Genomic DNA, 25,153 nt, shown 5'->3' with positions numbered 1-25,153 from the left:
TCTGTATCACTATCTCAGTCTCGGTCTCTATACCTCTGTCTTGGTCTATCGTCTCTGCGTCTCTGTATTTCTATCTCTGTCTCTGTCTCTCTGTATTTGTCTATATCTAGCTATATCTCTGTCTCTCTCTGTCTCTTTCTTTATCTCTATCACTATCTCAGTCTCTGTCTCTCTCTGTCTCTATATCTCTATCACTATCTCTCTGTATCTTTGTCTCTGTCTCTGTATCTCTATCTCTCTCTGACTCTGTCTCTCTGTCTCTGTATCACTATCTCGGTCTCTGTCTCTGTATCTGTCTTAGTCTCTGTCTCTCTCTCTCTGTCTCTGTATTTCTCTCTCTGTCTCTCTTTCTATATCTCTGTCTCTCTCTGTCTCTGAATCTCCATCTTGGTCTCTCTCTGTCTCTGTATCTCTATCAGTATCTCTGTCTCTGTTTTTGCCTCTCCCCTGGGCACAACTCTTCCTTCTGCTGACTTGCTGGGCCCCATTTCTTCCTGAGAAGGCAGGAGGTGGGGTGGCCTACAGGGTGTGCAGCTCCCTCCTCTCCACTCCTCAGCCTGCTGTGCCCCGTCACCTGCCTGAGGATGGCGGCCATCTGCAGGTTAATGGGCTGTGGGCCACCAGCTGTCACTGGGGCGGCCAGCAGTGCCCCCCCCCCAAGGAGGAAGCAGCTGCAGACTTCTCTGCCGACTCTCTGGGCCCAGCAGTCAGACCTGACTGCTGCAAGGAGTCGGAGCTCAGGGTGGGGACAGGGCATAGAACCTGGGGCTCAGCACCTGGAGGTCAGCAACATCCCGTGAAGGTGGCTGCTGGACTCGCTCTGCTGGGGTTTGGGGAATCATTTCACCAGCATCAGTGGAGTCTCAATTCCCACAGGGTCTCAGCTCACAGGGACAAGGATCCTGAGTCCTGTCTCCTCAGGGACACCAAGGGCACCCCAGTGGTCATTGCCTCAGGGTCCCCTCTATAAAACGGCTGTGCTGAGCGCCAGCCCCATCACGCATCACACGGTCAGTCCTGGGGACACAGTGCTGATTGGCTGCAAGGGGCTGTGGGGTTGAGGGTGCCCGTCACCAGACCGTCCCCAGGGTCCCTTGCCAAGCAGGCAGGCCTTGCTCCTCTGCACTATGTGCCAATGGTCCACCCAGTTGCTGTGACCAGGGCATCAGGAGAGGGGCCAGCAGGCATCACCGTGGCTGATGGTGGTGGCTGTGGACAGCTGGGGACCTCCAGCTCTCCCTTGGTCGCTGGCTGCTCCCCGAGTGGCTCCAGTGGGCAGCCTTCCTGTGCATGGTGACCCGGGGCAGGAGAGGCAGCCAGCCCATTGCCAGGTCAGCCCCAGGGGTCACCTGTTACCCAGCAGAGCCCACCCTGACCCACAGGCTGGGGTGTCACCTGAGTCGCCCGAAGCCCAGGTAGACTGTGGCCTCTCATAGTGGCATAGAGTCTCATAGAGATGAGAACCAGCGCAGCGACCCCAGTTCTGTCCGAGGTCCAGGGAAAGAGGCAGGATGGCTCAGACAGCCCTCTGAGCAGAGCCTGTGAGACAGCCGAGGCTCAGCCCGGGCCCCACTCCCTGGCAGGCTGGGTGTTCCCTGCGGTGGCCACGCCTGGCAAAGTGCTGCACCTGGGTGTTGGGGACTGGCCCTGGGGCTCCCTGGGGGCATTGGGCCTCCCCAGGTGGTATCCCTATTGGGCTCTTGACACTCTGAACACAAGGTCTCAGGGCTCTAAAGGGACTGGCCATCCCAAGAAGTCCAGGACTGCCAGGGCTCACCATGGAGGGCAGTGCAGGAGGAAGGCCCTGTGGGCACCATAACCAAGCAGGGCTGGTGGATCTCTGCTGAGCCACCTCGTCCCTGTCACTGTACTGGGTCCAGGGGCTCTGCTCTGGTTTGACGCGTGGCAGAGGCCCCTCCTGCAGAGCATCAAGCCAGCCCCCTCCCAGGCACTTGTGTCCAGTGAATGTTAGCCAAATGGGGGTGCCTGCATAGGACGCACCATCTCCTGCTAGGTCTTAGAAGGCAGGACGATGTGTCCACACGAGCAGAGTAATGCTTTACCCCGCAAAACGCTTCAGCTTCACTTTCAATAAACATATAATGAAAAGTACTTGATTTTTGTCTCAAGCAGCAGTGGCTAATAAATTCAATTCTGGAGCCAAATTGTCTGGGCTTAAATCCCAGATCCAGGCTTTGCCATAGACATGACCTTGAGGAAGGATTTATTCCCTTGCTGCCTCAGTTTCCTCTTATGGGAAATCAAGTAAAGCAAGTCTGTGCCTCTGTGTGGTGGCTGTGAGTCAGGGATGTGCAGAGCCAGCGCGGGCCAACGCTGGTGCTCTGTGTGGTGACGCCAAAAGCTGGTCCTTGCAAAATACGTCCTACAACCGGGCACTGCATGAACAGAAGAGAATGGCATTTCTGAAGGGGGGACTGGGAATAGTGGAGCAGGCCAGTTTCCCTCAGACTCGCTGCATCTGGAGAATCTCCTGGAGGGAGGATTAAAACGGTGTCCCCAGGCTCCATCTGGGAACACGCCACCACGGTGAGCACCCTGCAGCACACTGGCCACGGTCCCAGTGGCTGGGTCCTTCCTGCTAGTGTCCTCTGAATTTTTTTTGAGACAAATGTCTCAAGAAGAAAGAGAGGTTCAGCCGGGAAAGGAGCTCTCAGCTCCCGTCAACAACTGGCAAGAGGCAGGAAATCTCCTAGTGGATGGGAGGTGCCTTCTGTACTGACATGCACGTTTGGAGTAGAGAGCACAGGACAAGGTGCCAGGACCCCCAGATACCCACCCAACACACACACATGCACAGACAGGCACACACGAACATGCACACCCAAACACATGTATGCAGAGATGTACCCATGAACACACAGGGACATGCACACACTGGATGTATGCACACTGAATACACACATATGCACATCTGTGCTCACACATGTGGACAGGCACACGCACAAACACATGCAGACACATGCACATGTGTGCACTCACACACATACCTGGGCTCGTGGCCCCCCAGAGACACACACACATTGACGCAGATGAACACACGTGCCCAGGCACATAGGCACATGCACACATAATACATGAGACACATGCAAGCACATACACTCACACTCATGCACACAGACATATGCACACTTACACATATACATGCATATCATCCAGATGCATGCACAGAAACACATGTGTACTGACGTGTGTGCACACACACACTCACACAGACATGCACACACACACCAAGACAAGAGCTGTGAAACCCCAGGGCCTGGTCCTCCTTGTCTCTCTACTTCAAGGGACCAGCACAAAGTAAGGTCCTAATAAATGCTCCCTCATTTGTTCATTCAGCAAGTATTTACTGAGCACCAATATGTGTCAAAAGTCATTTCAGGCACTGGGGACACAGCGAGAGCCCAGCAGACAGGCTCATGTCCTGTGAACCAAGTTCACCACCCTGGCTGCTGGTTCAGGCCCCTGGGGCTTCTCAGCTCTGGACTCTGTGTACATGTCCACGGGAGCATACCTGTGCTGATGCCCTTCCCTCTCCAGACCCCAGCTGCTCATCTACAAGATTCTGGTGAGGGGCTAGAGTAGAGATGGGGCAGCTGGGATTTAGGGGTGGTGCATCTATTCTGGGCTCCCAGGAACATGACCTGGGGACTGGGTCTGTGTTCACTTTTCCTCTCCTGGTGGGTTTCCGCTGGCCTGGTGGGTCAGCCTCCACCTGTCCTTTCCCACCCCACAGCCTCAGAGAGTGGGGCGGAGAGGGGATCTCGTAGGACCAGGAGGCTCGGACCGCTCCTCCCCTGCACCATCTGCCCCGGCTCCGGAGCTCAGGGGTCCACACGAGTGGCCAGTCTGGTCCAGCACCCACACGGGCCCAGCTGTGGGGAGTCGAGTTTGGGGCTCATCCCCCGCGCTGGCGCGGGAGCCTCGGGAAGGGCGCGGGGAGGGCGGGGCTCCGCGGCCGCGCGGGCACCCGTGGCCTCGCTCCCCGGCGGCCGGGCCGGGGCCGCGCACCGGCGGCGGCGGGCGGGCGGTCCCGCGGGCGGCGGGCGGGGCGGCGGGCGCCGCGTGCATGCTGATGAGCGCGAGGCCGCGTCACTGCGCACCGGCGCCGTGGCTGCGGGGCGGGAGGAGCGGGCGCAGGAGCGCGGGCAGGAGCGCGGGAGGAGCGGCCCCGCCGCCGAGCCCCGCGCGCCTCCGGGCCAGGCCGCTCGGCGCCGGGCGGGCGCCTTGCGGAGGATGCCGGCGGCGCCGCGCGCGCGCAGCCCCGGGCAGCCCCTGCGCGCCGGACGGCGGTGCTGAAGGGACAGCGCCCGCCCGCCGGCCAGGGTCCCCGCAGCGGCCGGCCGCGCCCAGGCTGCCGCCGCCCAGGCCCCTGGGGATGCCCCGCGGCGAGGCGGCCCCGCCCGATCCGCACTCATGGCGGTGGCCAGGAAGATCAAAACTTTGCTGACGGTCAACATCCTGGTGTTCGTGGGCATCGTCCTCTTCTCCGTGTACTGCCGCCTGCAGGACCGCTCTGCCGCGCTGGTGCAGGTCGTGCGCGGCGCCGACCGCCGGGTGCGCAGCCGGCACGCCAAGGTGGGCGCGCTGGCCGACCGCGAAGCCATCCTGCAGCGTCTGGACCACCTGGAGGAGGTGGTCTACAACCAGCTCAATGGTGAGCGGCCGGAGCAGGGTCCGGTGGGGGCGCGCCGCTGGGCCAAGGGGCCAGGACCCACGCCCACCCCGGCTGTAGGCCGCAGGGCTGGAACCAGCCCCTCTGTGTGCCCGTGGGAGCGAATGGCCGGGAGGCAGACAGAGGTGAGAGCTCTTTGAGTCCTCCCTTTGGCAGAGGCTGGCCTGGATGATCACTCAGTCATTCATTCCTCCAGTGAACATTTGGGAAGGACCCCAGCCTCCCACCCGGTGACTTCAAACTTACTCCCCAGGAGAACTTGAGGGAACTTCAGGAGAGGTTCTTAGGATCTACCTGGCAGCAGGCAGCACCAGGGTCCAGGGGTGAGGGCAGGCTGCCAGCCCCCAGGGCTTAGGTCAGGCTTATTCCCATCCTTCTGCAGAGGTGGAGGGAGGGGCAGGTGCTGCCCTCTAAATGGCTTATGTCCTGTCCTTGCAGCTGGGACTCACAGGGGACCCACTGAGGCTGTGACCCCTGACCCAGACAGAATCCCACATGGACTGCTCAGGGCTTGTGCCATGAAGTTCTGTGGTGGGGAAATGCTGAGGCCTGGCTGCTGTGTGGAAAGATAAAGTCCAGGGTCCAGCAGGGCTGGGCAGGAGCTAATTGTTCACATGGAGGGAGGCTGTCCAAAGGGAGTCCCCAAAGCCTTGAAAGTGTCCTTTGCTCCATGGGGCCCTGGGAAGGTCAGCATTGGTGTCAGGGTAGGTCAAGGCCACTGGCCACAGTAGTGAAATGAATACTTTTCCACTTTGGGATGGGCAGGATGAACACAGGGAATGCTGCCCCCCGGCCAGGATGAAGGAAGGAGAATGTTTGGGTGTACCCACTTTACCAGGGGCTTCTCCCTTCTGGTTCATTAGGCTGTTCTGTTTTCCGCATTGATAGCCCCAGCAAACCTCTTCCAGGAAGTGCCAGGGACAGGGTCACAAAGAAGGTGGCTGGGGGCTGGGATCTGTATGCTGCTCTGTGCCACATGTGTGGGGGGTGGAGATTGGGGTCTTCTGACAGGTTCCTTTGGGGGCCCATTCTGTGGGAGCCTGAGTTGCAGGTGGGCCTCTGAGCCACAGCCTGAAGGGGCTGCCTAGTGTGTCCCTAGGCTGAGGACCATCTGGCCTGCTGGTGGCTCACTCTTGGAGAGCTAAGCACGCCCAGACCCCTCAGTGCGTTCTGGTCACCATGGAATACCTGGCTCCCCGGGGATGGCTGGCCAGCTCCCTGGCTTTTCTGGTCTTTGCTTTTCTCCTGTAACCACGAAAGGAGAAGTTCAGCCGGAGCGGCCACCTGGCCATTCCGGCAGTGATTCATCTCCTGGAAGGTGGCGTGCCCCGGTAATAGCACAGAGCTTTATTGAAGTGTATTTGCCAGGGTGTTATGGTCTGTTTTATGGGGAGAACCGGAGGATTATATAAAAACATTGGCAGCTCGTTGGGGTTGTGTAACATCTTGACGGCCGGCAGCCCCGGGAACTGCTCTCCTTGCCTCGCCCGCTGAGAGCAGAAGCCAGGAGCCTTGGCAGAGAGAGCCTGGACCCTCAACCAACTTTTCTGACATCAGTGGGGAGAGAATGACGTGACTGGGGACGTGGCGTGCCACCTTCCCTCCCCAGCCTCTCCGCCCGCTCTCCCACCCGCCCCCCGCATCTCCCCCTCTTCCTTTCTTTTTAAATGTTCTCTCTCCTCTCCTCTCCTCTTCTCTCTCTCTCTCTCTCTCTCTCTCTCTCTCTCTCTCTCTCTCTCTCTCTCCCCCCTCCACTCCAATCCTTTCCTCCTCCCACCATCCCTCTTTCCTCTCCCAGCCTCTTCCTGGTCCCCTCTCTCTCCCTCTCTGCTGGGGCCACATTATATCCTTCTCTCTGACCTGTGTGCCCTGTAGTGTCTAAACCCAGGAGCTATTCAATACTTGCTCCAGGAAATGACAAGAGACAGCGGAATCTGTCACTGCTCCTGGGCAGGTCCCCAGGAGGGCACAGTCCAGTGGCAGGGAGGCCCTCTGAGGCCTCCCGATGCATTCTTGCCCCCTCCTGGATTGCAGGAGTTGAGGAAATCCATGAGTGCATCCAGGAGGGTGCAGCCTGGTCTCTCCACCACCGGTTCTATTTCAGGTCCCGGAAATCTGAGATTGATTCCTGGGAGTTTCTGCCAGATGCTAATCCGGCCGAGTTCAGGAGGGAGAAGGAGAAATACAAAGCAAGATTGATCTGTCACTTACATTTCCTCAGCCTCAGCAGCTCCCTGGAGATTTCTCCTGGCTTCAGGGAATCTGTGAGAAAGGAGGTACTGGGGGGAAGAGGCCCAGTTTCCTTAGAGCCAGGGAGAGCCAGCAGCTTTGGTGGGGGAGCAGGCCGGAGTGGGCCGTTCTATGGCTGGCCCAGCCATCTGCACATGGACACCTCACTGAGCTTTGCAGCCCCTGTGTGGGGTGTAGGTTGAAACCTCAGGCCTGGAGGGAGATTCTGTCAGGAAAGGCATCCCCCAGATGGCAGGAATGTTTGCTTCTGAATTCGGTGCTCGAGGCAAGAAGAAATGTTTACAGATGAGAAACACCCTTATGCAAACCCTAATCACACCCAAAGCACAGAACCCTGTTCCTGTGCCTGCAGTGGCTCAGTGAGCCTGTAAACACCAAGCTCAGGAGCCTCTGCAGCCAGGGAACAGAGGAAAAGGTGCCACCCTCTGATGTCCTGTCAGCCCCTGCTCTTGGCATCTGACCTGTGGCTGGCCAATGCGGCAGGGAGAGAGAGTGGGTAAGCTGCTAGTAGGGTCTCTCCTGGGGCGTCGAACATACCCAGGGGCCTCACTGCACCTAGGAGTCCCACCTGTCACCTCCTGCTGGGGGCCCTGAAGAGGAGAGACAGTATTAGGGACATGCTGAGGACAGGAAGTGGTGGCTTGATCCTGGTTGTTGGCTTTCCAGGGTGGTTTCTAAAGTCGCCCACTCAGCCCGGTGCACAGTGCGCGAGTTACAGTCAGAGGAGTTCAAGGCCGGTCTCACGACAGAAGAGGCACAAGGCAGGCTGCTTGCCCAAGGTCATTCTCAGACTAGGTGGTGACAGCTGCTGAAAGAGGCACCTGCTTCAGAAGGACCTCCCTTTATGCAGTTATTAACCGATATCGCAGACCGCCAGGCCAGAGAGGCCCTGGGGTGTGTGACCTCTGCCTGCCCGGAAAGTGGATACCACTGCCTTGCATCCTGCAGGAAGCAGGTCCGGCCCTCCTGGCCTCTGGGAGCTTTCCTGCCTGTCCTCGTCCTCTCAGGGCAGGGGCTTCTAACACCAAGGTGGGGGTGCCCTTACACAGGGGCTCCCGGATACCTTCGAGTGCCTGCTCGCTTCTGAAATGATTCATTGCTTTGGCTTCAATAAATGTATTTCAAGAGGCAACCGTGAATCACAACCACCCCGTGAGTTGCAGGGTCTACGCTCCTGGAAGCTGCTGCCTCCCGAGGCTGCTTGTTAGGGGGGTGTGGGTGGGGCCACCTGGGCGCAGCCACCAGATCAGGAGGGTGAGTTGACTCCAAAGGCAGAGACTCTGGCAGGGCCACTGGGGCTACTTAACACCAGGCCTGTCTCCTGCTGAGAATGGGGTCCTGCAAGCTGATTGGGTCAGCATGTGGCCCCCTATTTTGGGAAGCCCTGGCCAGGGAGCGAGGCTCTGGGTGGGTAGGCAGGAGAGAGTCCAGTGGCTATTGGTGCTGAAGGGGCCTCCCTAGGCCACCCTTGGGTCCCAGAGCGTGGGGTACCACATGCCCAGCACCAGCACCAGGAGTTGTTCACAGGGAGCGAGAGAAGCAAGGCGAGAGGAGGGGATGCCCATCACTAGCAGGTGTGCCAGGTCCCCTGGCTGCAGGGGGCAAAGCCTGGACAGTGTCAGCCACAGGAACATGGCATGGCTGAGGGGCCTGCTCTGGAGCCTGGGAAGATGCCCAGCCTGCCTCTCATCCTGCTCAGGTGGCACCTGGCACAAGGGGATGCCCATCCCTGTTGTGCTGGATTGAGACACAGTGGGCAGGACTGGGGCTTTGCCCATCTCCCTCTGGCCTATCCAGCTCATACCCCCCTCAGGAGCCTCCGGATGCAGGTGGTGAGGCAGCTTCCCCTCAGCCCCCAGGGGATCAAGGCAGGCAGAGAGCGCTTCCTAAGCAGGCAGGTTTGACTCCAGAGCTGCTCCCTGCAAGTCAGCCATGGGCCCTGCCCTCAGCCTTCGGCCTCCTGGACTCCTCCTCAGGAGCTACAATGTTTTCATGTGGCCAGGCCAGGCAGCGGAGTCGTGGTGGCTGGGGAGACGGCCATGGTGTGCTGGATGCTTTCTCTAATTGCGGGTCTGGGAGGGTCTGGCCCCCACATGCTGCTGTGCCTGACTCCAGGGTCATGGCCCCCCACGCCTTGCCCACTGCTGCCTGAATACCAGGAAACAAAGCCCTGCACGGCCAGTCCCCGAGGCAAGCCCCAAGCACTCACTGTCCCCGCTGCTGTACCCATGCCTGGAGCAGCCGGTCCCCCGTCAAGGTCAGGGCATTGAGGTTTTGCCTCTTCTTCCTGTCTGGGCTGCTGGCCACCGCCTCACCAGCGATCCTGACAGGACTGACCACAGGAGTGTGGGCACCGCCAAGCCTGGACTGAACTGGGAGTTATGGTCAATGGACACCGCCCCTGACCTGAGCCAGGAGAGGGCTGGGGCCAAGGGGAGGCCTCTGTGCTCAGCTCAGCCACTGTGTAGGTCCAGGCTCAGGACTGTGTGGGAAGGATCGTCCAGCTTGCCCTGGCCGGAGACCAAGCGATGCCTGGAGCTGCTGGGAGCCGGGAGCAGGCAGATCCTCCCCCGAGCCTTCATGGGACCATGCCTGTCCACCCAGTATTTCAGCTCAGACTGTGGGAGAAGCCTGTGGTGTGAGGCCCCTGTGTGGCGCTGTGTGGCAGTAAACATGACCCTCACACAGGGGTGTTGGTGCCGGCCTTGGGGTCTGGGTAGGTGAGTAGGGCTGGGTGTAGGCAGGAGCCTAAAGCCCTGTGGTGACCTGAGGGTCCTGATAAGCAGCCCTTCCCCACTCTCCTGGGTGGCCTTGTCACCTAGGAAGGATGTTAACAGTGTCCCTTGGGGCTTGGAAAGTGCAGGAGGCTCCCAGGGAGGGTGGCTTGGAATACTGTGCCTTAGGAGCACTTGGGCCCCACCTAGGACAGTGCTGACCACCAGCTAGCTGGTCTTAAAGCAAGCCCGTGATTTCCTGGGACCCACCTCCTAGCCCTTCCAGCCCCTGTCCTCAGGTCCCCAGTCGGCCGACATGACCTTTGGCAAGTGACCGTGGTCCTGCTGATGGGCAGATGGGAAAAGCAAGCTTCCAGGGTGGCTGAGACCTTGCCCCCTGGTGCTGAGCAGTCATCTGACCCACACTGCCCTTGGCCTGACAGGTCCTTGGTCTCTGCTGCCCGCCAGGGCCATCTGGGACACCAGAAGTGTCCCTGAGGGTGAGGCCCCCACTGATGAGGACCCTTAAGAGCATGGCCAGCTCCTCCCTTCACCCAGGGTACATCTTTGCCTTCCTGTGCCTCACTTTCCTCCCCTGGGGAGTGGGTGGGAGGCGCCCACCCCAGAGCCTGGTGAAGCCGAAGGAGTTGGCAGGGAGGAGCCTGCCAGGCAGCAGAGCCCCTCCTTACCAAAACAGGTGACCCAGGACTGGCCTGAAGAAAGCTGGTCTCAGTGCCAGGAGCGTCCCCTCTGTGCCCTCCTCTAGCCTCTTGGCCATGCTGGTGACAGTGCCGGTCGGTGGCAGTTCCCCAAATCCCCAGCCTCCCTCTAGCTCCGCGGAGCCATCCCCGGGTTCAGGTCTGGCAGCACGTCTGGTAGACTTTAATTGCCACTCTGGTTTTCATTTTCTATTTACTAATATTTTGAACGAATGATGTAGGTTTTCTCTTGTTGGTAGGGATATATTACTTATTTAAGAAGCAAATGTATTTAATTCAGAAGACGAGCCAATTTAAAGGAAATTGCTGAGGAGTGGGAGTTAGAGAGCTTGTGAAAGGCCGGATCCCACAGGGGGTAGAGGCAGGGCTCTGGGTCACTTGGCCTTTCTGACAGGGCGAGAATGGGAACTAAAGGTAGGCTCCCAGCCCCTGCCAGAGGGGCTCTGTGGTGCTGGGTCAGATGGACAGGATAGACCAGTGCATTTGGACACGCTGTGGGAGGCCATGCTTCCTGCCCTCCTGGTTAGGGTCCTGTCCCCTCCCTGGGCCTGGCCAGCGTCTGGCTGGGGGTTAAGGTTGGGAGATGCTCCTGCTGGCCCTGCCGGATGCCAGTGCACCCTCAGGTCTGCGGGGAAGGGGCTGGGGTGCCATCTTCTTTCCACACTGGTTCAAAACTAGGGGGGGTGGGATGTTGGGGAGAGGCGCCCTTCAGGGACTGGTGGCTGGTGCTAACTGATGTGGTCCTGGGTTGGGACTGGACCCCAAAGGCTGGAAGAGAAGTGGATGGGCTTCGAGGCCCCCAGACCCTGAGAGGGAGACAGGTGGGTCAGTGCCGGAGCCATCCATGTGTGCCCATGGCTCCATCCCTGGGTCAGCACCCTTAGCTTCCTCCCAGTGTTGTGCTGTAGCCCGAGGCCCATGCGGGGTCCAGCTGCTCCTGTGAGCAGCCCTGCCCCTGCCCCTGGCCTGGCTGAGAGGCCCTGTCCCTCTGCAGAGGCCCCTCAGGTGCCGGAGCTGCTGATGTTTCACTTTTAAGCAGATAAACCAAGTGCGCTTGCCTGACGCTGCATCCCAGGCCTGGTGGAGGCCAGGGAAGTAATGTAATCCACGAGGTGCCGGGACTGTGATGGACTCCTGCCGCCCAGCGGTGGCTCCTTCCTGCCCTGCTGTCCCTGCCCTGATGGGAAGGAGTGAGGCTCTGCTGCAGGGTGGGGGTCGAGGGCCCAGCTGGCGCTCGTGGGCTAGGGCTTCCAGGAAGATCTCAGAGGAAGAAATCTCAACGTAGCTTACAGACTGGTAGACTCTGGTGTCTGTGTCTCACAAACCCCTGCTGCTGATAGGTGCCCTGGAGAGCAGCCCTGTCCAGCCCTTCATGGGGGAGGACAGATCTGCAGGGAGTTGGCGCTGAGTGAGGGCATCACCAGCATCACCTGGACCTGTCCAACTTACCTACAGAGTCTGCCTCAAGGGAAGATGGGGAGACTGGAGGCCCAGTGTCCTCCCAGTGCTGGTTCTGGGTACTCTGGGGGCCTTGGTGACCACCCTGACCAGCCTTAGCCCTGAAGGGCTCTGGACAGCCGGGGGTCCTGGCCACAGAGGTGTGGACGCCAGGTGGATCTCGTGGTGGGTAGGCTGGGATGCCACGCACTCAGCCTTCGGCAGGAAGCAGACAGTGGAGGCTGCCTAGCACCCCATGGCTCACGTAGGCCCCTGTGCAGGTGACAAGCTAGGCATGATTAGCCGAGCCAAGCCTATCTGCTCTTCATGCAAGTGGTTTTTCTCAGTGTTAAGCACATTTCCACAGAGTCAATCCTGGGACAACCGGATGATCCGCTGAGGCCAGTGGATCTGGGGAGCAGAGGAAGAGGTACCTTGCCCAGCACAGCCCAGACCCGGGGAGAAAGAAATGGGCTGGGAGGAAGGGGAAGTCTATATTCTCTCTCTTCCTGGCAGAAATAACGAAAGACTAGGTGGGAAGGCAAGGGGGCAGGCATAGTCTCATTCATTTACGAATCTGAGGCTTGGAACACTGGGCAGGTTCTATGGAGGCCCAGCCTGGTCTAGGCTTTGCCTTGAGACAGCATCTCCCTGGGGGCCCTGGAGCGCTTCCTACCTGCACCTGCAGCATTGGCCTCGGGAGCCCGGGGGTGGGGTGGGGGAGTGGGTCTGCGAGACAGACCTGAAGACAGGACGCTCCTCGCCAGTGAGGGGGAGGCTCCAGATGGCAGCACAAGCAGATTCGCTGTCCAGTCTCCCCCAGTGCCCTGTGTCCTGCGTCACCTGTGTTGCTCCTGGTGCTCCAGGTGGACGCTTCGGCCGAGTGCCCTGGGCAGAGCACTTCATCTTGCTGCAACAGAGACCCACTATGCCCCACTGTAGTCCTGGCAGCACGGGGACACAGGGACACAGGGACGCAGCCCTGTTAGTGTGCGAGGCTCCTTGGGGGCTCTGTGTCAGCGAGGGCCAGGGCAAGATGCCAGAACTGTGCTTCCTGAACATGACCTGGTGACTTAACGCTCCACGCGCTCATCTCTCTCGCAGGCTGGATTCAGAACTCAGAGCAGGGCTGGTGCTGTGGATGCCCCAGGGCCTTCCCTGTTTCCCACGTCTAGAGGCCATGTGTGGCTCCTGCTCCAGGCTGCCTTCCACCCCCACTGCTTCCTGCACCAGCCTTCAAGGGCCCACGGTTACACTGGGGACCCCGAGGGGCTGGGTGGAGCTTCTGGTTGGCCTGCCCTGCCTACTAGACTCACTCGGTGAAGCACAGAGCACTGTATAGCATCCAGGAAGAGGGAAGAAGCCTGAAGTGTCGTGGGGCCCTGCTGGGAGGGCCCCGGGGACTTCTCAACAGAGGGCATGACAGTGACAGCAGGCAGACTCGGCCTGCGCAGTGCAGGTCCCAGGCAGCCTGGTGCTGGGAGGCCAGCTGGAGCCTCAGTCATGGCTGCCACCTGTGGGAACCGGATCATGGGCTTGAGACCGGTAGGGCTGCTCCTCCTCCAGGGCCCTGGGCCAGGGCAGAGCTGGCTACAGATGCGCCAGATTCAACCTGCAATGAGCAGGTCCCCCTGGGTTCTCCAGGGGCAGGGGGAGGCCAGAGCAGTAGAGATGAGGCAGAGGAGGTGGCACATCTATCTGCACTTTTAATGACAAATATCTCTCTAGAAAACTAATGCAGATAAAAATATGATTTTACTTCCATAAAAGCCTGGAAACAAAGCTACAAGTTGAGCTCCTGATTGAAATCCAGGGGTCGCAACTGGCTAGCTGCTTGTGAGAGGTTTAGTGGGGGTGAGGACCAAGACATAGGATGCGGCTGTGCAGGGCAGGAGGTGGCTCTGTGGGGCATGACGCGGCTGTGCAGTGAGGAACGTGGCTGTGCAGGGCAGGACATCTGTGCAGTGAGGGACACAGTTGTGCAAGGTGGGATGTGGCTGTGCGGGGCTGGATATGGCTCTGCAGGGCTGGAAGTGGGTCTTTGGAGTGGGATGTAGCTCTGTGGGGTGGGACGTGGCTCTATAGGGCTGGATGTGGCTGTGTGGGGCTGGACATGGCTCTTTGGGGTGGGATGTGGCTGTGTGGGGCAGGACATGGCTCTGCAGGGCAAGATGTGGCTCTGCAGCTCTGGCATGGCTGTGCAGGGCAGGATGTGGCTCTGCGGAGCAGAATGTGGCTGTGTGGGGCAGGACATGGCTCTGTGGGGCGGGACGTGGCTCTGTGAGACTGGACATGGCTGTGTGGGGCGGGATATGGCTCTGTGGTGCTGGACGTGGCTCTGTGGGGCAGGATGTGGCACTGAGGGGTGGGACGTGGCTCTGCAGGGCGGGACGTGGCTCTGCGGGGTGGGATGTGGGCATGTGTACACTGTAGGCTGTGGCTGTCGTGAGCTGCACCCACCCCTGGCCCTACCCACTGAATACTATTGCCTCCCTCCATCTCCAGTGGTGAAAACCCACCGTGTCTCCCTTTTTTGCCATGTGTCCCCTGGAGACAAGCAACCCTGGCTTAGAATCGGTGTAGTAAAGGTGCATAAGGTCCATCAGTAGGACAGGGGTGGGCTGGGATGGGTGTGTGAGATGGAAGAGGATACCCTGCATGGACGCCGTTGGAACTGCCCAAGGAGATGGGCACTGGGGAGACGGGAGAAAGCCGAGGGGAGAGGGAGGAGGGAAGGCCTGGGCAGCGCCATGGACAGGTTCTGGATGGGAGATGGTGGGACAGGGGCTGTGGGCCACCTGGGCAGGAAGGCCAGAATTCTCCTGGGATTTTCCGTTTCCCAGGAAAGCAGAAACAAGGTCACGGTCTGCGGTGAGCTGCAAACTGCCTCCTTCTTTTTCTTCTTTTTTTAGTACAGCTATAGCACTAGATGGATTTTTTTAAAGCATATGTTTGGTTACATTTCATCTGTGTTTCCTTTCAGAAGAAAGGCATTGCATAATATGCGTCATGCTCCAGGGATGCTGAGACCCCTGTTGCTGGGGGAGAAGGGGTCAGTGTTTGTGGGCGTGGCGCCATCTGCAGGGTCGGGGGGCTTGGGAGGCTGCAGAGCAGGCTTCTGCCCCTGCCCAGACCTTTCCTGAGTGGAAGAACAGGGGAGGTGAGACAGAAGGAGCCAAAGACCAGCAAACTGTAGCTGGGCGGGCACTGTCTCTGCTCTCTGAGCTCTGGTACCCACGTTCCTCGCCCCTGAGCATTGCCACCTTGGAGAAGACCGTCATTTTGCACCAGGAGTCCAGCTCCCACCCCCTCACCTCAGAAAGAGGTAAGGGACAGGTCTATGCTCTTAGCAGAGGCGGTGGCTGAAGGTATTGCAAATCCTGCACGGCCACTGGCTCTGCAGCCCATTCTGCCACCAGGAGACAGGGCCCAGGGCAGGCAAGGACAGAAGAGGGGTTAGGCCTCGTGGCCCCAGGCCTCCTTGGAGGCAGGTGGGAGAGCGGCCCAGTGGGCATGACACGTCCTATACTGTACAGCAAGAAGGGACTGTTTTCATACCTAACGGACTTGCTCGGCCGGGTCAGCCCTGTAGAGCCCATCCTGAGGCCCACAAGTCCTGCTTTTATTTCCAAGGAAGGAAGGTAGGCCTTGGCCGGCTTTGCAAGGGACTCCCATAGCTCTGAGATGATACACTGTGACAGTCCAAGTTCTTGAGCACATGGTGGTGGGCAGGGGAAGATGAAGAGGTGTCCTCACTGGTGGGAGTAGACAGTGTTTTCAGAACTGCCTGGCTTCCAGCCTTGGTAGAGACTCGACATCCTGGCCTCATGGCCTCCTGGTCAGCTCTGGGTGGGGGGCAGCCTTGGGAGCAGTGCCTCTTCCCTAGACCTTGCTCAGCAGAGAGGGGATCTCTCTGCTGGGCCTGGCTAGCATGTCCTAGTGACGGTTCTCCTTCTTGCTGTCCGCTGTCCACCCGACCCTCCTACCCAGTTCCACTGGCCAGCCCTGATTCCTCTTCTGATGAAGCTTCGCCTCTGCCCAAATGCATGATCTCCAGCTCCTCAGGAAGCTGGGGAGGGGACCAGGAGGTGGCTTAGTCCAATTTACAATGTTTCCCAAGGAGTCCTACGCAGTGCAGAGTAAGCAGTTTGTTCCCAGGGCTTCCTGAGCTCCATATCCTGAGGGGAGGAGCAGCCTGTGTTATCTGTTCTCAAAGGAGGTTGCTGTCAGTGGCATGCAGGTTCACAGGAGCACGAGAGAGAGTTGTCCCCATGGAGTTCAGGATGGCATCATGGCGGTTGGTGGGGGGGGGGATTTGAGTGGCACATGTGGTATTAAATGGATCTGGGCCCAAATCCCAATGGGTGACCTTGGGGAGGTCACCACCTCTCTAAGCTTTGGTTTCCACATTGTAAAATGTGAAAACTTATCCCATGATAGGATTACTGAGGGGATTAAACAAGAGGCACGCAAAGGCCCGCAGAAATGCTAACAGAAGTGGAGAAAGAAAGAGTTGAAATGAGGCAGAGTTTGGATGGGCATTCAGAATGATGTCTAGTGCATGGAAGGTACTCGCTAAATATTTAGTGATTAGTAGGATGGATGGAATGGATGAATAGCTAGACAGATGGCTGAGTGGGTAGGTGAGTGGATGGATGGTGGACAGATGGATAGATGAATGAATGGATGAATGAATAGCTAGATGGATGGCTGGGTGGGTGGATGAATGGATAGATGAATAGCTAAATGGGTGGCTTGGTGAATGGATAGATGGATGGATGGATAGATGGATGAATGGATGGATGGATGGATGGATGGCTAGATGGCTAGATGGATGGATGGATGGATGGATGGATGGCTAGATGGCTAGATGGATGGATGGATGGATGGATGGATGGATGGATGGATGGATGGATGGGTGGATGGATGGAAGAATAGCTAGAGGGCTGGCTGGGTGGATGGATGGATGGATGGATGGATAGATGGATGGATGGAGGGATGGATGGATGGATGAATAGATAAATGGGTGGATGAATGGATGGATGAATAGTTAGATGGATGGATGGGTGGATGGATGGATGGATGGATGAATGGAAGAATAGCTAGATGGATGGATGGATGGATAGATGACTAGCTGGATGGATGGATGGATGGATGAATGGATAAATGGATGGATAGATGGATGGATGGATGGATGGCTAGATGGCTGGCTGGCTGGCTGGATGGATGGATGGATGGATGGATGGATGGATGGATGGAAGAATAGCTAGAGGGCTGGTTGGTTGGATGGATGGATGGATGAGTAGATGATGGATGGATGGATGGATGGAAGGAAGGAAGGAAGAATAATTAGGTGGCTGGCTAGCTGGCTGGCTGAATTGATGAATGGATTACTAGATGGATGGATGGACAGATAGATGACTAGCTGGATGGATGGATGGATGGATGGATGGATGGATAGATGGATGAATGGATGGATGAATAGATAAATGGGTGGATGAGTGGATTGATGAATAGTTAGATGGATGGATGGGTGGATGGATGGATGGATGGATGAATGGAAGAATAGCTAGATGGATGGATGGATGGATAGATGAATAGATGGTTGGATGGATGGATGGATGGTTGGATGACTGGCTGGCTGGCTGGATGGATGAATGAATAGCTAGATGGATGGCTGGGTGGATGGATGGATGGATGGTTGGCTGGCTGGCTGGCTGGCTGGCTGGATGACTGAATAGCTAGATGGATGGCTGGGTAGGTGGGTGGATGGAGGAGTGGATGGGTGGGTGAATAAATATCCGAGGAGACAATGGAGTGAGTGAAGCCAGGAACTGAGGAGAACAACACCTGGAATGGCTGGAGCAGGAGAGAAGGCCAGGAAGGTGGGTTGGTCCTCATCTAGCACTGAAGTGAACAGCCAGCTGAAAGGGCATCATCCCTGGGACAGGGATCTGGAGCCACAGACACTGCCTAGGGATACAGGGAGCCCTGAGGCCCGGGGCATGAGGGTGGAGGACATTCTTCCCTCTTTCCTGGGTGGCTCCGTGGATGTGAGCCAGTGTGACTTGGCCTCTGTCCAGTGGCCTAGCCCCAGATGCTGGTTGGGGCAGTGGTTTCTGCAGTCTGCAGCCTTCAGACCACCCTTCCTCCAGGTTGCTCCCGCTCACCCCCTGCCTCTTGCTCTCTGCCCTCAGAGCCCACGTCAGGGCGTTTGACCCGGAGCACAAGACAGCACATTGGTGGGAGTGGCCAGGATACTGAATGCTCTGTTGTGGGTGGGACAGCCCAGGCAGGGGAGGAATGTGTACCCCACACAGGGGAGAACTGGGCTATGCCGACGGCCCATAGTGGGAGCCAGTCTTCCTGGTGCTGGGGCCATGCCAGGCCCGCCACACACGCTGGCCACCCCACAGCAGCTGTGAGGTACCTACTGTGTCTGTCACTTACAAGATGGGAAACTGAGGCATGCAAGGCTGAGCTTTGGCCTGCATCAAGGACGTGGGTAAAGTCGGATCTGGATCAGGGGTGGAGTGCAGGCACTTGGCTGCTAGGTGGGCACAGTGACTGTATGCTGTCTGTCTTCACTGGGGGTGGTAATGAGCTGGGGGCAGGGGCAGGGGTAGAACACACAGTAAGGGACTGACTCTGGCTCATGACTGGACTCCTGCCTGCAGAGGCCCCAGACCCTGCCTGGTCTGCCAGCTCCTTGTACACCTGGGGGGTAGGGGACGGGCAGTTGCCTGGACGGAGCACTGGGCCCAGCCCTGCTCTGGTCCTTCCAGCTGGCCCCACCTGTTCATGGGGTGTTTCTGGGCTTCAATGTGAGCCAACAGGAGCAGGCCAGGTCCTCTGCTCCTGCTGGTGGAGGCTACTCTCCTCTTCGTCCCCAGGGCGTGGGCCCCTGAAGCCTCTTCCTGCAGGTGACCTCCATAGCTAAGCTGAGCCCATGGGACGAGCACTTCCCAGGAGGGTCTGGGTCAGGGTTCAAGAGGCTGAGTGCTGGGGCAGGGTGTGTCCACACACCCCGTCCCACCCACTGAGAAGTCACTCAGGCTATCCTGAGGTGACAAGTAGACACTGCCCCTCCTGCTCCTGCTGTCAGTGGACAGCCTGGCGTGGGCAGTCTGTCCAGAGCAGGCTGGTGAGGTTGGTACTTAGGAAGGTCAGGAGGTGCCCTCCTGTCTCACTTGCTTCAGCCTGTCGATGCTGTAGCTGCTGGACAGTAGATCGTGTGAAGACTTGCCTAGCGCTGCCTTGGGCTTGGCCAGGGTGCGAGGTTTTATCGATGGTGCCATGTCCTGCAGAACGCTTCCAAGTCGCCTCAGGGGGACAGTGTCTTTTGGCCATTGACATTAGTTTGGGCCCCTGGGGAATCTTAGAGACCTGGCTGTGAGGAGATCAGGCCGTATTTGGAGAGAGTGGATGGAGCTGGAGCAGCAGGGAGACGTTATCTACAGGGGCAAACCAGGGAGCCTTGTCTTGTCTCCCTTTGTGATCATCAAATGACTTTTTGTGAGGGAAGAGAGGGGAGAAATGGGGCAAGGTGTCCCTCCTGTCCCCACCCCTCCACCTCCCCACCACGTGAGAGGCAGGCAGCCAAGGTCACAGTCTTGTGGGGGATGCTGCAGGAGTCCTGGTGGGTGTCCAGCAGCTCCCTGGCCTGAAGTCTGCCTCTGCCTGCCTTAGCCCAGCAGTGGTCAGCAGGCGATCTGCTGCATGGTCCTGGATCCATGGCCTACAGTCTCACCGTGGCCCTGGTGGAGCCACCTTCCTGAGGGCTCAGTGGTGTCACATGTGGGGCTCCAACCCCAGCTCCTGCCCTGATTCTGGAAGGACAGACCCCTCTCCTCGTCTCTGGAATGTCTTTGTGGCACCCAGAACCCCCCGTGGTGGGGAAAGCTCCCCCTCCAGGCCCTGCCCACCCCCTGGGGGCTGTTTGGAAGGGGACGCTGAATTGAGATCTAGCACTTGGTCTTCCTTGGGTCTGACCTGGCTTCCAGCCAGGGCCCCAGGTGCCACTGCTCCCCTTTCTGGGATTCTGGTGGCCGTGGGTGATCGCGGGTCCCCAGGGATAGTGTGTCTGAATGGTTGAGCTTGGCCAGGATGAGACCAAATAGGAACCCGAGGATGGGGGTGGCACCCACCCCCCACCTCTGCTGCATGCAGCGCCCCCTCCTTCCCAGGGCCTGTCCTCTCCACGTCCTCTCAGGCTGCCCTGTGGCCAGCAGCCTCTCTGTTCAGGACGCTTCCTGTCTCTGAGAACGTTGGCTCAAGTTGCTGCAACAGATGGGAGTCAGTGACTCAGAGCCGCGGAGCTGGGAAGCCACACGTCCCCCAAGCTGCACATCTCCGCCCGCAGCCCAGGGACGGGGCTGGCCGCGTGCAGACCCACTTCTGCAGCAGTGACATTTGCAGGGTTCTGGGAGCTGGCTGCTCGTCCACACCTGGGGCTCGGGTTGGGGGGTGACCAGCAGGTCCTTCCCCGGTAGTGCTGGATGGGGAAGGCAGCCAGCTCTTCCACTCAGGGCTCCCACCTTATGTGCCAAGCAGGGACTCTAGATGCTGGGTCCTTTCTCTCTGTACTTAACAGACTCCATTGATCATGAGTCCTGTGGGCTGACGGATGTCCCCGAGGGCCCAGATCCTTTTGAATCCCTGCTCCTCCTTAATGTTTTGTGGCATGTCCCTTCGTGGTCATGTGATGGCTGCTTCAGCTCCAAGCATTGAGTTCTAGTTCCAGGCAGGACTACTCATAAAAGGCCACAGGTAAAAAGCAGGAAGCACACCTTCCAGTGGAGATGGCTCGTTAGGTGTTTCTAGAAGTGACTCCCAGCAGGTTCCACTTGGGCCTTGGGAACCAGGCAGTGGTCAGCTGTGGGGTGTGTCCTTGCTGGGCTCACTGCCACCCAAAGACACAGGACTCTGTTGATAGAGAAAACGGACACAGAGGCTGCTGAGGGCCACAGTGCCCGAGTGGTCCCTCCACCTGTGGCCCTCTCCTCTCTGTGACTCCATCCTCCCATTGGTTGTTTCTGGGCGGGCGTGACGATGACAACCAGGCTGTAAGCAGCAGGAGTTGCTCCTGTCAGTCAAGATGGGGGAGGCATCCGGCCCCTCAGCTCCTGGTGGCAGGTCCCTGGGCTCCATGGCCAGCAGCCGCAGCACCTGCGTCCCTGGGGCCTCTCCTCTGCGGGTCGGCCCCAGCCCTCTCCAGTCTTCTAGGGACGCTTGTTGATTCAGGGTCTGCAGAGGACGATCTCCTATCTGGAGCGTCCATGAGATCCCACATCAAAGACCCTCTTTCCAAACAAGGCCACTTTCACAGGTTCAGAGGGACACCTGTCTTTTGGGGTCACCATTCACCCACCTCCATGGTCTAACAGAGGTGTGGCCCTCAGCTCCATGGCACTTGTCCCCGAGACCCTGTGCTCAGGGCCTCCCCCCCTGCCAGTCTCTGCCTGGGCAGGTCCATCTTCAGGCCGCCAGGTCCTTCTGAGGAGCAGCAGACCCATGTGTCACCTGGAATCTGAGGGGCTTTGAGGGTTTCTAGGAGTTGTACCAGGGGCCAGCACACATCAGAGGCACCCGGGATGGGCTGGATGCAGCTGCCCTCTGTCCTTGCCTGTCCTCCTGTAGCTGGTGGCCCTCCTGGTCCCTTGTCATGCTGTAGTGTTCTCTGCAGGTCCAGATCATCCCTGTAAGCCACCCCGAGGGTCCTCCTGGCCCAGGGCTCTGGGAGTCACCCTTCCCCAGGTCCTGTCTGCCAGGAATGCAGGGGCCAGGCAGCAGATCCCAGAGTCACCGTGTGGCCCCCACTTAGCGTCTGGTGCTGGCCACGGCTCTGCTCCATGCCACGGATCCCATCACGGTCGTGTGCAGGGGCTTTGCGGCCTAAGTTCCCCAGGGAGGGAGCTGCCAGGACTAGCATCCACTGCTGCAGCAATTGGACATCCTGGGTCTGCCCATTGCAGCAGCTTAGCTGGGGCCACCGTAACAAATGACCAAAAACCAGGTGGCTCAACTCCAGTCCTGGAGGCCAGAGGCCCTGAGTTGGCCTCATGGGGCTGAGACCAAAGGGCACGTCACAGTCCCCTGAGCCTCAGCTCCTCCTGGACAAACAAGGCACTCTCCTGTCTCAAGGTCCACAACTTGATCATGTCTAAAGTCCCTTTGTGCAAAGCCACAGCTGCATGGTCCCTGGGGGAGGCCTGGGGTCTCGCAATCCACGTCTGCCTGGCACGATGACCTAGCATGTGGTCACTTCACGCAGTTCCTTCCAGCCTGTGAACTGGGTGCTGATATCTGGAGACACAAGTCTACCGCTGCCTTCTCCTGAAACCTTAGGAGAGTGGGCACCTTTGGCCCCTGGTGGCCATAACAGGTCGAAGCATTGCTGTGTCCCCGTGAGTCCCGTCCCCTCTGTTCCCCGTGCCCTGACACGCTGTGGCTCTCCTGGAGCCCCCACAGCCGTCTGCTCTGTGTGCAGCTGAAGGAGGCGCGGGGGACACAACTGAGTCCCTTGCGGCTCTGAGTCACGTCTCCTGGCGGGGCTCCCACACTGAGTCAGCTCACGCCCATCCAAGATGCGTCTCCTCCCCAAATTATCTCTTGTAATTAGAGAAGCGAGTTTCACGGGAAGTGAACTTGAATGACGATTCTGTAAGCGGGGCGTTAGCAGCTCGCACGTGGGAGCTTCTCCCCAGGGGGGCCTGCAGGGGGGCCCTGTGGGTTCCGCCCGTCCCCAGAAAGGAGCTTCTCCTCTTGCAGGTCACACTGCTGCCTCTGAACCCAAACAGAGTCCCAGGCTCTAGCCCAAGTGCTGGTTGGAGAGCATGTTGGACAGGTGCCCTGGGATGGGCCGGCCAGGACCATCCTGCCTGCACCTGGACTCTCCCTGCCACACCCCCCAACCAGCAGCCTGGCGCTGTGCCCACATGAACAGCTCTGCTCCTTCCTGCCATCTAAGCGTGGTCCCTGCTTGGGTTGTTGCCACCAGGCCCAGGCCATGCTGACCAGGACAGCGGCCTCTCATCTGTCCACACATCAGAGCCCTGGTGACTGGTTAACAGTCCCAGCATCCCGGTCACACATTGATCATCAGGTAAAACCCTGGTGGTGAGGCCAGGAGCATTTGGGCTCCCCAGGCAGTTCCATGCATAGCCAGATGCAGAACGAGGGCCCTTGGTGGCCGTTCCCAGCTCCTTGTGTGGAACTCTGGGGCTTTTCCCTGTCTAGGCTGGCCCCCCAGGCCTCTGTGTGGCAAGGGCGGCGGCTCATGTGCCTGCATTCCCAACACACCCCAGGTGGCCCATGCTGCTGGCCCCAGGACTCACTAGGCCCAGGAGAAATCTGCCCTGAGGGAGGGGCTTCTCTTCTCACCCAAACCCCACCCCATGGCTCCCAGCACCGCGAACTGCCAGACCTCCAGCCCCACCCAGTCCAAGCCACTCCCACCCCTCACTTACCTCCCACCAAGATGTCAGCCTCCAACACCCCACCTGTGCCCAGTGGCCTGCCCAGGTGACATATACACTGTCACCTTCCTGCATTATCACAGTGTGTTCCCAATACTGGCTTAAAAAAATGACCCTTGCCCAGATTTTTTCATCATCCCAAACAAGGAGTCTGAGCTCGCTCCAATTGTCCTACCTGGGGACCAGCTTGGAGAGCCTGGGACAAGCCACTAGTCACACTCTCTGAACAGAGCCACCCCTCAGCCACAGGGCAGCCGACAGCTGCTCAAGCTTGTGTGTGCTGGACAGGGTCACCTGGGAGTCCTGGCTGTCAGTCTACATGCAGAAACATCTCCAAGATGAAGTTTGTGCGCCACTGCTCTGCCAGGTGCATCCCAGAGCCCAGGGCAGATGAGAAATGCCCCTGAGAGCCCCCTCTGCCACTCCAGCTGCACAGAATGCTCTGATAAAATCAGCCCTGAGGATAGTTCCATGAGAAAAATCACAAAACACACAATGACCCTTGGGAGAGTCAACCAGTGTGACAGGAGAATCTATGGGACAATGGTGCAGTCTAAGAGAGATGGCATGTTATTGTCTTTAAAAGAAAGACATAACACAGGGATGATAATATGAAAAAGAATACATAGTTTGGAAAAAATATACATGGAGCTTCCAGAAATAAAATATATCACCATTAAAACTAAAAACCCAACATAGATATTACACAGGGAATTAGATACAGCTGAAGAGAGAATTCATGACATGGAAGATATTCCTGAGGAAATGATGCAGACCGTAGCACAGGGAGAAGGGGACAGGAAGGGTGAGTGGGAGGGGGAGGCACACCAAGCAGCTGTCTCCTAGGTGCTCCAGGAGCAGGGACAGAGGACAAAGCAGAGACAACATCCCCAAAGATGGAGGCTGTGTGTCCAGAATTAATGAAAGATATGCTGCCTGCAACTGAAAATGAATGTGCCCACAGCAGGACACAGTAGGACAAAGCCACCAGGTGCAGCCCAGAGAGGCCACAGACCAACAGAGGGGAGAGGAGAGAGCTTAAAGTCATCAAAGAGACTTTACAAACAGGATCATGTGCAATAGTGATGAGTCCAGAAGACTGGAACAGTATGTCTGAGCTGGAAAGGGAATAACTACCAGCTCAGAGTTCTCAACCCAGCTGGACCGCCAACCAGGAGTGGTGGCAAAATTTGACCTGTGTGCGAAGGGAGGCAGGAGGGAGGGAGCAGCAGGTTCCCACTGGCCATGTGGCAGATGGATCTCCAGATGCAGGCTGAGCCTGGGGGGGGGGGGAGAACAGGCTGAACTCAGAGGGAGGGTGTGGGGAGCCAGGGAACAGAGGTGTGGCATGCAGTCCAGGGGCCCCTGGTTGTGTGAAGAGTGGCAGAGACAGAGATGGGACCCAAGGGAAACGGACAGGAACCCTGAGCCTCAACGCACCTAAGGGAGGCGACAGCTAAGGGCCTCCCTAGCATGGGAAATGTGGCCATAAAGTCCCAACTCCTTTGAGAGGCCTGTGGCCAGCCCTGTGTGCCTCCCAGAGCCCTCGGAATGTCGGGAAATGCCCGAGGAGCCACGGGGAGAGACTGGTCCATGCACTCCCTGAGGTCCCCACACGACCATGTGCTCTGGTAACACCGCAGGTGGCCAGCCCAGAGTCCACCCCAGACATAGGTTCCTCCAGAGTCAGCAGGTCCAACCACATGTCACCGCCTCCAGGAGGTTGATTGTGCTGCCTGCAACCTGTGCCCACACACAAGAATCCACGGCAGGACAGGCACAAGTCCTCTCTGGGTTTGCAAATAAAATCTTAACTTCAAATGGCCCGCATTCTGAGAAGGATGTAGTGTCAAAACTTATCAG

At 58.4% G+C, this 25,153-nt stretch overlaps 1 protein-coding gene across 5 annotated transcripts in view; it reads left to right on the top strand.

Moving 5' to 3' along the window:
• The first annotated feature begins 4,297 nt into the window (after positions 1–4,297).
• The window catches only part of Galnt9 (polypeptide N-acetylgalactosaminyltransferase 9), a 63,246-nt gene continuing 42,390 nt past the window's right edge, over positions 4,298–25,153 (top strand). For 2 of the 5 annotated variants that reach the window (XM_021733940.3, XM_021733938.3), the window contains exon 1: positions 4,316–4,675. In XM_021733940.3, the coding sequence (XP_021589615.1) occupies positions 4,435–4,675 (241 nt within the window). In that variant the 5' untranslated portion in view covers positions 4,316–4,434. Of the gene's footprint in view, positions 4,676–25,153 lie in introns of all 5 variants that reach the window. The other 3 variants (XM_040292096.2, XM_021733939.3, XM_005336346.5) reach the window with 3 other exon arrangements.

Source organism: Ictidomys tridecemlineatus, chromosome 2 (assembly GCF_052094955.1).
Source record: "Ictidomys tridecemlineatus isolate mIctTri1 chromosome 2, mIctTri1.hap1, whole genome shotgun sequence".
Taxonomy (NCBI): Eukaryota; Metazoa; Chordata; class Mammalia; order Rodentia; family Sciuridae; genus Ictidomys; species Ictidomys tridecemlineatus.
The sequence above is the reverse complement of the archived record's forward strand: the minus strand, read 5'-3'. Positions and strand labels throughout refer to the sequence as shown.